General features: G+C 51.0%; 1 protein-coding gene across 1 annotated transcript in view; it reads left to right on the top strand.

Moving 5' to 3' along the window:
* The window catches only part of C2cd2 (C2 calcium dependent domain containing 2), a 53402-nt gene extending 48399 nt beyond the window's left edge, over positions 1–5003 (top strand). Inside the window, exon 15 of the mRNA XM_058577228.1 lies at positions 1192–5003. Coding sequence (XP_058433211.1) covers positions 1192–1412 — 221 coding nt within the window. The 3' untranslated portion in view covers positions 1413–5003. The remainder of the gene's footprint in view (positions 1–1191) is intronic.
* The last annotated feature ends 7177 nt before the right edge of the window (positions 5004–12180 follow it).

Below are 12180 nucleotides of genomic sequence, written 5' to 3'. Positions count from 1 at the left end.
AAGCTCCAAACTGAAGCTGAGTCTCCTCAACTCGGGATCAGGTTGGTCATCTTCTGGTCACTGACACCTCTGCAAGTGGTAATGAATTTCTCGGGCTGGCTTGAAATGCAGGACTTGCTGGGCCCTGCCTGCCTGCTAGGGGCTCAACCGCATTATGGAAAGCAGCTGAGCTGCTGTCTGCACCTGACCTCAGGGAACCATTGCTGTTGATGTGGCAACGGAGGCTACCATGGTATCTCCCACCTGAGACCCTGTGCAGGTAGTCAAGCCATACAAACTGAGAGGCCTCTCTTTTTTCCCTATTTGCCATGCGTGGAAGAGAACTCAGGGCCTTGTGCATGGTGGGCAAGTGTTCTACCACTGAGCTACACCCCCACCCCCAAACTGAAGTTCTGTAGATTAAAAAGATCAACTAACAGTTTTCATATGGCTTAGTCATATAAGCTGAGTGTACACACACATATATATATATATATATATATATATATATGTTTTATATTATATATATTATGTATATATATATATATGTTTTATATTATAATCGTACATGTTAAAACATAAATGTATATATTATTTGTATATAGTTGTATATACACAGTTGGATCAGGAACTACATAAAAATTAGTAAAAATTAAAAAAAAATCTTATCCCCAAAAGAACAAATATTTGAGTTTCCTGAGAAAGTAAGTACCACTGTTCTCAAGGTCCCTAATCTGGTCTTTTGCGGGTGACCATCCTTCCTGGGGTACACAGCACTGTGCTGCTCTTTACCCCTTCCTGGTGCTGGGGAGGGGCAGAGGGCCCTTGTGGCCAGGTGACAAGAACCTGCTGCGTTTGGCTTGGCTATGGACGCCTCCCCAGTGGTCCAGACACATGGCCTCCACTGTCAGGTCCTCTTTTCCCTCCATCTTTTTTGGTTTTTTAGTTGGACCTTTATTTGTATGTAGTGCTGAGAGTCTAACCTGGTGCCTCCCATGTGCCAGGCAAGCGCTGCTGCCCTGAGCCCAGCCCCCTTTCCTTCCCTCTGACAGCAGCTGTGCGACGGCCAGGTCCGTGCCTCCCAGCCAGCAGCAGGGGCTCTGTGGACCAGGTGGGCCCTTCCTCAGAGGCGCCCAGCGTCTTCTCTCTCACTTTCGACTGGTCCTTGGGGTCTGCCACAGCCCCTGATGGCCCTGTGCTTCCTTCTTACAGGAGGAGTTTTAAGGAGGGGTGCCAAGCTGTTTTTCCGCCGACGGCACCCACAGAAAGACCCCAGCATGAGCCAGTCACACAATGACCTTGTGTTCCTGCAGCAGCACGAGGGTGCCCGGAAGAAGGGGGCGACCCTCACTCGGCTGCTAAACAAGAAGCTGCTGTCCAAGCACCGGGGCAAGAGCGCCTTGAATGGGGCCCCCGTGGAGCCCTGCACGTAGGCCGCCTGCCTCTTTCCCTGAACCCCCGATGGTGCCCTCACCAGGACGGAGCAGGAGTGCCGGCCGCTGCCACATGCCCACTCCTCCAGCTTGGCTCTTCCGGCAATTTGGTCTTTTGAAGGGGAAGAACAATCTGTGTCTCCAGCCAGAGGCTTCCCCCAAAGAGAACTGACAAAGCCCAATTTGCCACCAGAATCCTGGTGGGACCTGCAGCCCCACCTAAGCATTGAGGTAACAGTTAGGAGACGAGCTCATTGCAAGAGAAACACCATGCTCAGGGGGTCCTGGGAGGGACCGCTGGGGATTTGATCTGACCCACGCAGCCCTCTAGCAGGGCGTGTTTGGGGCCCATGCCTGGGCCATGTCATGGGGAGGTGTGCCCTCTGGGCTGTCACTGTGAACAGAATGGATGGGTCACCTCTCCTAATTTGCTGCTTAGAGATAAAGAGTACACCTGGCCCGGAGGGCAGGGCGGTGGAACATGGGCAGAATTTTTGATGAAGAAATTATGATAGGAATTGATGAAATGCTTCGACAAATATAGGGAGGACTTTGCCTTTGCTGTTAGCCATAGAACTTGAGAACTTATGCAAACACTAAGTATGTCCTATGCATATTATACTGAACCTTTCCCCATGGCCACTCCGGAGCCTACTTGCCAGCGGAAATAATGGAAGTGCTGACATGGTTCTTCCATCTTCCTCTGCCATGTCAGAAGCTCCGGATGCCAGGGAGCAGTCGACGTGCAGATTTCCTCGCCGTCTGGTGCACTTAACTAGACAAGGGCGAGGCAAGCCTGACCCAGGAAGTTGGGAGCAATAAGTGACACCTCACAGAACATGGTAACCCCCACACGCGCACGTGCGCAGGTGCACGCGGACACGGTTTTTGCCAAATATTGCCTACAGCCAAAACAAAGTACTTGCAGGGCACTAGAAGAAATTATTTTGTATCTCAGGTGTCCGTCTTAGGAATGGGAATTGAATAACAAACAGCCAAACATGGAGATTGATATTATGGGCTCTTCAGATTTCTGCTGTGAATGGTGCTCCTGGCCACATTTTGGGGTATCCTTGTTTTGGTTCCAGTGGGAAAAATGATAAGCTTGGCACCTACTTTTAAAACCCCTGTGTATCTAGCAAACAGCTCCCCTCATCAGTACGCCTGTGACTTGGGTCATTCACAGGTTTCCACGTTGCTCCAACTCTTAAATGTGTAATGCCAGCGGATATGCTTGTTAAAGAGTGATTGTCCCTGAGGTGACACGTTTTGACCCTTTAATGAGACTGCTGTTCTTCCAGTGAGATGGAGAAGGCTGGCGTGACCCTGACCTCCAGCAGATGGGCAAGTGGATGTGCGCCTTCCCAAGGCCCATTAACCCTTCACAGTGTGTTTCAGGGGAATAGAGCCATCCAGGAGCAAGGCCCTTGGTGAGAGTCAAAACTGAAGGACTTTTTTTCTTTCCTGTTTTTGAGGGAGAGATTCAAAAACTACACTGGGAATTTCACTTTCAAATGCACATTAAAAAATTCTTAGGTGTTCCGGTGATTATCAAGTGACTTTAAAATGACTTTTTAACCATGCTTTTTTAAAAAGATTGTATTTGAAGGTTAACCATTGTAAAGTTCCAAAGTATATAAATAGCAAGTTAGTCCCCAAAGTTAGTATTTGCCACTAGGTTTGGGGGAGGGGAGGGGACACCTCAATGGTTGGTTTTAGTTGAAGTATTACTGTCCTTTGTGTTGAAATGGGCAGGACCTGTGACATCTGAGAATCCAATCTAAGAGGGTGTTATGTGTCCGAATCCCAGAATCCCATCAGAAATGTTTGTATAGGTTGGGCATCCCTTACCTGAAATTCTTACGCCAAAATTGTTGCAGAGTGCTTTTGGATTTTGAATGTGTGAACAGACTTTACCAATCAAATATCCCTAATCTAGAAATCCAAAATCTGAAATGCCTGGAAATTCAAAACGCTTTGAGCTCCTCGATGCTTTAAAAGTTTCAGATTTAGGATTTTGGGGTTAGGGATGCTCAACCTACACAATATTTTAAAAAAATTTTGTTTGGTCTGTTTGGTTTTGAAATTCATGTAGGCTCAATTAAAAAAAATAGAAGAAATGCCTTCACCATCCCATTCCCAGGTCCCCCCATGAACGTTCTGTTGCTGTTCAACACCCAGGTCTGGGGCTCACTTCCTGGGGGTGCACCCTTGCCATCTCTGAGTGGCTTTTCTGAGTCATAGAGGAAACTGCTTCTGGGGTGCAGGGGGCATCCTGAGGAACAGGCTGTGCAATACTGTGAAATTCCCTCCCACGCTGTTTATCTAGGTCTGCTCTTTTTTTTTTTTTTTTCTAACAGTGTGAGGTATTTATGTTAAAGTGAATGTCTTAAAGGTGATTAAGATCCTACACTGAATGCTGACCACACTTACGTGTCAATCTCCTTTATTCCCAGTTGAGGATATATTTTTTTTTTGTCTTGATGGAATTTCTGCAGAGTGGCATTTTATAAGTACCACGTGCTAACCGATTGTGCCACCCAGACTCCCAGAGTGGCATTTTAAAGGTGATTCCTCATGAACACTCATGCCAGTGTGGGTCTGCCTGTCTCGAGCACGTGCTCAAGTGGGTTTGAATGAGCTGGCAGCCCTGTCCTTCCTCTGCTTGAGGATGAGCCTGCGTCTGTTGTGGAGGAATGCAGTGCATCTGTGTGTGTGTGTGTGTGTGTGTGTGTGTGAACATAGCAATAACAAAGTAGGGGTCTCTTTGTTCCAGCTCAAACCTGCTGTGACAAAGAGGATTAGACAGAGCACTTTATCAATCTAGTTTCAAATTTAAGTTCACAACCAGCCCTCGGTCCTCGCCATGCTACTTGGCCAGTTGCTGCCAGCCAATGACAAATTAGGTGCCCGTCTGGACTTTTCCTTTGGTCTTACTGGCCACATCTACAGAGAGTTGTGATTTTTCTTGAGCAGAAAGGGAAAGATTAATTTACATAGCTGTCACCCAAAGTGGGTGTTTTCTGGGTAATAAACTTAAGGTTCTTGGCCTTGAACCTACAGACTACAAGTTGATGGACATTGGAAGTCAAAACATGTGTCTCTTTGAGACAGAAACAGGCCTGGGCACTGAGCCTCACGTCAGCCCCTCTCTCCACGGCCCCCAACTGGCCCAGAAGTGATTACCAAAGCAACGCCTCACCCTGCACTACAAGCTCAGGTTATCTTTGGCTCATAGTCCCCTGCACTCCTGTCCCCCGTGCTGGAGGCACTGGACACTCGTCTACCCCCCGGCTCACCCGGGTCAGCGATGCTCCATCATCCCTTGGCTGGCAGTCTGTCTTCTCCCCCATGCCACGTCAAGCTGCATTTTAAAAAGAGAAGAAAGTTCTCCCGGGTGGAAAGGTCTGGCGTGGTTCTGAGCGCAGTGGCCGATGCCATGGCGATGACTGTATTCCTTGGAAGCACTTTAAAAACAGGTGCCGGTCTCATGAACCCGTGCCCTTGGCTCTGGGCAGTTTCCTCTAAAGATCGTGTGGCTAGGACATGAATGACCTTTGAAAGAAATAAATGTGTACATGCAACACCATACGCTCAGCTGTGTTTTGTGGAGTCCTGTGCTATCTCAAGAGTCCCATGACCACCTCCAAGGGTCTCTGAATTGCAGCCTTTCTCAGTTCCTGCGTGTGACTAACCACCAGGACAGCTGACCCAAGAGGAGGCAGCCACTGCCCCATGTCTTCTTCATCCTTAGTTCTTGGCAAAAGACTTTCTCTTTCTGATAAGATTTTGAAGCCACTGAGCATTAGTCTAGGCTTTGGGCTAAAATAACTTACCACAGAAAGCATTTCCAGTGCCCTTTTGGGCCATGGTACACCGTGGGCTCTGCAGGCCAGGGGCCCTGGCACGTCGGGGCAGGGAAGCCCTGGGCTCGGGTACAGCTTCGGGAGCAAAGCAGGAGGATTAAGGCATCTCGAGGGCATGCCTCAGGCTGTTGTCACCTGTGGTGGCCGCCACAGGCCCTATGTTGACCTGGAAAAATCCAAGGCGCACTGCCACCTGGAGCTGAAGGCAGGACATGTCCGTCTGTCCTTGGACTCCTGCTTGCAATAGGTAGGTGCAGGGGGCAGGTGCCTTCTCAGCCACGGGTGCCAGGGTGTCTGCTTGCGTGGGGCTGGTGACGATTCTGTGGTGGGGCAATGGGGCCTGGCATGGTCGGAGACATGTCCTGTGCCACCCCGCAGGCCCCCAGCCCTCTACAGCCATCATTCTACCATCTCCCCGAGTCTCTCCCCTCTGTAGGCCTAAACACCCCAGCATTTGCAGAGCAGGTGCCCTGAGGAGAGCGCAGAGTCCCCTCGGGGAAGTATGGGAACCCCTTGGGGGAGTGATTGAGGCCCTGGCGCCCACCGCCCTTCCTCTCAGCTGTCCCTTCCCGCCTGCTTGTCTGCTAGGCATGTGTGGTTGGCTGCGGTCACTTGCCCTTCAGGTGCCAATTGGTCACTCAGGATCAAAGACTGAGGCTCGGCTTCCCGTTGGAAAACTCATTCCCAGGGGAAGAAGGCCTGGGCCTCAGAGGATCCTGAGCGCCCAGCTGCCTCCAGACTGCAGCTTACTGCTCATGACAGCTGGCGCCCTCAGTGCCTGGGTTGGAACTTGGAGAGTTCCAGGGGTCTGAGCGTTGTCTACCCCGTGGGTCAGCTTTGTGCCCACTGTCCAGGAGGCTGCACTGAGCTGCTAGAAGCCAGATGTCCTAATATGTCTGCTTTCCAACCTCACCTGCTGGTCACTGCCAGGTACACGCCTTCTGCCAGTCCATCTACACTGCCCAGAGTAATCCATCGCAACCACCCTGGGGCATTCCAGAATACAGGCCTGTGTCCCCAGCAGTCACCCGTCACTGTTCTAGTCTGACCAGGATCAAGCTCTGCCTTCTCATGAAGTGTGTCAGCCACCAAGGATGCCCCAGGGCACTGGCCTGCTGTGCTCAGTCCCCAGATGAGCTGGCATGGGCTTCGTGCCATGCCAGCTCATCTTTTCCATTTGCTCACTAGTAAGAATGGCAGTTCCTGTGTCCCCTGGGCTTAGCATAGCCAGTGCCCCCTTGTGGAGACGGATGTCCACTGAGCTCCCAGACTCAGAAGCTTGGCATCCCCCCATCCTTCCCTGCTCACCAGCACCCAGTGTCCCAGGTGGAGCTGGATGCCAGAGGAGACCTTGACAACATGTTGCTTTGACCTCAGGTACCGCAGGCCATGGGGTGCCATGCACCTGTCAGTGAGTACTTGATAATAAAACACAAGATGGATGGCACAGCACAGTGACTTCCCTGAATGGAGAGTACCAAGGCCAGACCCTCCCTCCCAGGGGCAACCCAGAAGCATCTGCTGTCACTGTGACCACAGCCCACCCCACACCCAGCCACCATTTTCACAGTGGAAATGCCAGTTCACACCTGCATGTGACAGGTATTCAGATCTAGTGGCTCTATGCCCATGTATCTACACTGATGTCATCAATATGCCAATTCAAAGTTGGATGTGTAGGCATACAGGGTGACCAGCTGGTACTCCTCACTGCTTCAGCATGGCACTGTGATAAGCCCACAGGATACAGGGGGTTATGTCCTAGCTGGGTAGTGAGCACAGCTACTAAAGAAAAGTAAAAGAAAGATTCAAGGCCACAAGAGTAGCTAATACTAATTGAACACCTTACTATATGCCAAGAATTTTTTTAGAGTGCTTTATATGTGGTAACTTACAGACTCTTTCAAATTACTCTGTGCATCTTGTTCTACCTTGGCCTTACAGACCAGGAAGCTGAGGCACAGTGTAAGTCACTTGCTCACGGAGTTGAAAGGTGGCAGCCTCAGTTAGTGCCGAGGCTGTCTGGTGGAAGAAGCCAGGCCCACAGCCTCCACCACCCAACTCTGCCCGCACCAGCTCAAGGCGAGAGCAAAGTCAGTGGCCTTACCTGGTCTGTCTGCACGACAGTGCTGCCGGGCTGGGTGAGAGTAGCACAGAGTGCACACAGTAGGAATTCACTTACTGTAGATTAGATTCCCCTCTATCTGCATAAAAGTTAGCCAGACTTCAAAAAAAAAAAAAGCTAGTGGTAGACGGAGAGGGGACTAGGGGTGTCTATGATGCTGGCATGAAGGAGTTTTGCGTCCAGATGAACAGGAAAACCACAGCAGGTGAGGCGTGGGAGTTGGGAGAGCGTGGCTCTGGGCAGGCCACCACCAGGGTAGGGAGCCACGCCCTTAGAGAACACACTCCTTAGGGACAGTGTTCCTAGGCTGATGGTAATGGAAGCACTTGTTTCTAAAGAATTCTCAACTCATTTTTTAAAAATTCAGATCTACCTGCCACTCACCCACCTCTCACCCAGTTTCACCCACTGGCCACGCCTGCCCTGCCATCTCCCTGTGTCCATCACACATCCACTTGTCCTTCACTGTGTATTTGAGGTTGTGGGGTGCACTGTGACGTGTCACCCTCGGCCCTTCAGCAGGCTCTGAGAACAAAGCACCCTACTGTCACGCACTCAGGATCACCCTGGGAAATTCGACCCTGTGTGGTACTGTCACCCAGCACCACAGACAGCATCTGAAGTTCTTACCCACAAGAACACCCTTTACAGTGAGTCGGTTTTCCTTTTTTTCTGCCCATGATTCAAAGATTTGTTGTGTCAGGGTTCGTAATGAAACTGGACATTTTTTTCTAACTTTGGAATTAAGGATATACATTTATTTGCCTTAGAAGGTATTATTTCCAGCCTTTAGTGAAGAAATATCCTGAACCCACAGAATTTTCTTGGCAACACAGTGACTGTTGTGAGTGTAAATTGAACACCAGCCGTATTGTGGGCTTTGACGTGAGAAATGGCCGGGGACTGAGGTGTGTCATAGACAGCCTTTTTGTTACCGTGACCGAAAGACCTGACAAGAACAGTGTGGAGAAGGAAAAGTTCATGTGGGCTCAGTTTCAGAGGGTTAGTACATCCTCGGGCAACCCCACAGCTCCAGGCCTGAGGTGAGGCAGAACTTCCTGGCTGAGGGTGTGGTGGAGAAGGGCAGCTCAGGATAGGTAACTAGAGCAGGTAAGCAGGTAACAGGTAGGCAGAGCGTGAGTGACAAACTATAAACCCCAAAGTCACAACCCAGGGACCCACCTCCTCCAGCCACATTCTACCTGCCTACAATCCATCAGTAGATCAATCCACTGACAAGGTTACACCTCTGATAATCTACTCGTCTAACCCCCGAAATGCTTGCATTATCTCACACATGAGCTTCTGGGAGGCACTTCATATTTAAACCATAACTTTCTATCCTTGGCCCCCAAAAGCTCATACCCATCTCACAATGCAAAATACACTTGGTCCATTTCCAGGAGTCCCCATGGTCTCAACAGTTCTACCACTGCCCCAAAGTCCAAGTCCAATATCTCATCCAAGACTTAAGATAAATTCATGGATGTTGTCCCCTGTAAAGGTCAAAAGCAAGTCACATATACCCAATATGTAATGGCCCAGAGTAAACATTCCCATTCCACAAGGGAAAAATAAGGACGAGACCAAAGCAAGACTGAAATCCTGGGGGGCGAGCAAGTCCTGTAGCTCCATGTCCAGCACCTGGGCACTTGGCAGGGTGATGGTCTCTCCAGGGCTGTGGGCTGCGGCCCACACAGCCTCTCTGCTGCTTGTCTCTGCCCGTACCTGCAGCTTTCCTCGGTGCTGTCCTATGTTACTGCCACCTTTGGGGTCTCCACTGAGGCTTCTGGCTTCCTTCTCACCTCTTCATGTATTGGCCTCTCAGGGGCGTCCCACAGGGACTCTGACCCGGCTGCACCCTGCCAGGCCTCCAGGCCTTCCTTTGCAATCTTGGTGGAAGCCTTCACGACCCCAAACTCCAGCATCCTTCATTCCTGCAGCACCAGCACGACGTGATGGATGCCAAGGTCTGCCGCCATCTTCAGCTACTAGGAACTGAGCCTGCTGGGACCGCGGATGCAGCAGCCTCTGCATGCCTGGGTGGCCAAGCATGGTAAAAACAAACCCCCAAACTTACTAGCACCCCCTCCCCCAAGCTGGATGCCCCTTTGGTCTCTTCTCAAAAAAATGTCTTCTTTTACACCCTGGAGAGAGAGAGGTGTGGTCTTACCAATTCCTGAGAAGCCCTCAAGCCATCTTTCCTATTATTTCTTTAGTGGTTCTAATTTCTTTAACAGCCACACATTCCTTAGCCTCAGTTTTGCGCACACTTTTCTGCCTGGAAGGTTTTCAAATCTTTCTGCTCCTGGTTATCATGGTAAGCTTGGCTAAAATCCACCAGCAACATTCATGCACTGTCTGAATGCTGCGCTACCTCTAAATTCCCTCCACAGACCAATCACTACATCCCCTTTAAATTCAGCCTCCCAGTCTCAGGACACGGGCAAGATGTAGATACCTTCTTTGCCAGAATGTGATATGAATGGCCTCCAGTCCAACTTCAACCGCATCCTCTCCTCTGAAACCTCAGTGCCACTGGCGTTCAGGTCTTCTGAACTCGCTGCAGTCACCCATCAAGCTCTGCTTACAACATTCTACGGCTTCTCTAAACTTTTCAAACACCCCTCCCCCCCATGCCACACAAACCAGCTCCAAAAGCTTCTGAGCCCCATGGTCGCATCAGTCACAGCAACGTCCCACTCCTCAGTACCAATTTCTGTTTTAGTTAGCTTTTTCATTGCTGTGACAAAAACAACACAGAGGACAGGTTTATTTTGGCTCATGATTTCGGAAGTTCCGTCTATGACCACCTGACTCTGCAGCTCTGGGCCTGAGGCGGGTCATCATGGCAGAAAACAGCAGCTCAGGACCTGAAAACCAGGAAGTAGAGGGCTCTGCTCAACAGGGACAAAATAGCAACCCCCAAGGCACACCCCAGTGACAACCTTCCTCCAGCCACACTCTACCTGCCTATGGTTATCATCCAGTTAACCCTGATCAGCAGAGTCACACAATCTCTCATAATCTAATCATCTCACCTCTGATTGTCACACATGGGTTTTGGGGGGACACCTCAGATCTAAACCACAAGGTCTTTGTTACTCTCAGTCCTTCACTCTTGCTATGCCTGCCACTTTCTGTCGGTACCTATTTAGTGTGCAGAGACCCAGAGAACTGGCCACCTGAGTGATGGCCAGAAGGGGTGCACAGGGGTTGCTGTGGTGTATATCAGCTATAGGTGTGTGGAGGGGGCTGGAGAGCATTTGGGCAAAGACCTGGATGAAGGGATGGCGGTGGAAAACCTGGGAGAAGGAAGGCTGGCAGGAAGCGGGGTCTGAGCAGGAAGAGGGGAGGGTGGACAGCTGAGTGTTCTGGAAAGGTGAGGGATGCTCTGGGTCAGCTTCCTGTACTGCAACTGGGAAGCCACTGTAGATGTTGGGGCAGGGAGCCCCCTGAACATCTTTCCTCTCTGCTACATGACCTGGCACCCCAGGAGCACCCAACTCTTCCCTTTGAATGGCACTTAGTTATGACTGACCTTACACAGGTGCCCCTCTGCATAGTGCATCTCTGCAGGGTGAGCCACATGTGGAACTGGTGGGCCAACGGCATCTGGAATCTCTACGGGTATGTACATTTACCTTCCCCCTAGCCCAGGACGGCAGTGCTCCTCTAGAATCCCTCCAAAGTAACGCTATGAATCTTTTATTTTTTTGCTAATCTAATAAAAATCCCCTCACTGGAATCCTGTTTGTTGTCTTATTTCAGATACGAGAGTTAGATGTCTTCTCATGTGCCTAAGAGACACTGTATTCTCTTTCTGTGAGTGACTCCTAGGACCTCACATACACGGGAAAGGAGCTCTTTGTGGTCCCAGTTCAAATAAATCTCCCCAGTTCCTCCTCCTCCTCTCACGGGAAGTCTTGGCAGGCAGGAACCGGGGGACGCCAGGACTAGATCAAGAGAGCCAAGTCCCTTCTATTTCCAGTGTTTTGTCATCACACACTTTTTATTTTAGAGCAGGCCTCATGAATGCCGGCCAGGCCCTTTAGCACTGAGACACATCCCCAGTCCTTGTAACTTTGAGGCAGGGGGTTGTTGACTGGCGCAGGCCTGCCTGTGCCTCCTGATCTGAGTCTGGGGATTACTAGCACAAGGTACCGCACACACACTCCATGGCAGGGTGCTTCCATGTCCCAAGCTTTTCACTTGGCTGCTCCGAGGCAGCTGCTGGAGTGAAGCCCCTGTGAGGATTCCGACTCCGGGCGCTGGGGCTGCTAGGCCTGTGACTTCACGAAGTCCTTATAAACCAAACAAAAAGCCAGCCCAGAATGCCAACACCAGCTAAACTCAGAAATTAGGACAATCTGGCAACCCCAGACCTGATCTGGAGAAAACTCGACCCCCTCCGTGTCACCACCACCTTCCACCCTCGGAAACCACAGTAACTAGCAGCTGTAGGGAGAAAAGGGACCAGTGGGGCTGGACCTTGCGTGGCGGCAGAGCGCCCTCCGCCCCAAGCTGGCGGCGTCCAAGCCTCCCGCTCCCGTCCTGCCCTTCCAGTCTGTCCAGAACACGGCCAGCCACCCACTCCTCCAGGTGCCCCGTCCATGCAGCCTGCTCCCCCAGCTCCTGGGTCCACGCTGTGCGTCACACGTTCCCCCAGCCCTCCATCCACACCGCCCCCCCACGCTCCCCCAACCCCTAAGCACGCTGCCCGCTCCACCGGGTCCCCATCGACGCCGCCTGCCACACGCTCCCCGACTCCTAGTCC

The sequence above is a fragment of the Marmota monax genome, unplaced genomic scaffold (assembly GCF_021218885.2).
Source record: "Marmota monax isolate L192 unplaced genomic scaffold, Marmota_monax_Labrador192_F-V1.1 WCK01_AAM20220418_F8-fsc00125, whole genome shotgun sequence".
In the NCBI taxonomy this organism is placed as follows: domain Eukaryota; kingdom Metazoa; phylum Chordata; class Mammalia; order Rodentia; family Sciuridae; genus Marmota; species Marmota monax.
Note: the sequence above shows the minus strand (reverse complement) of the source record. Positions and strands in the feature narration are given on the sequence as shown.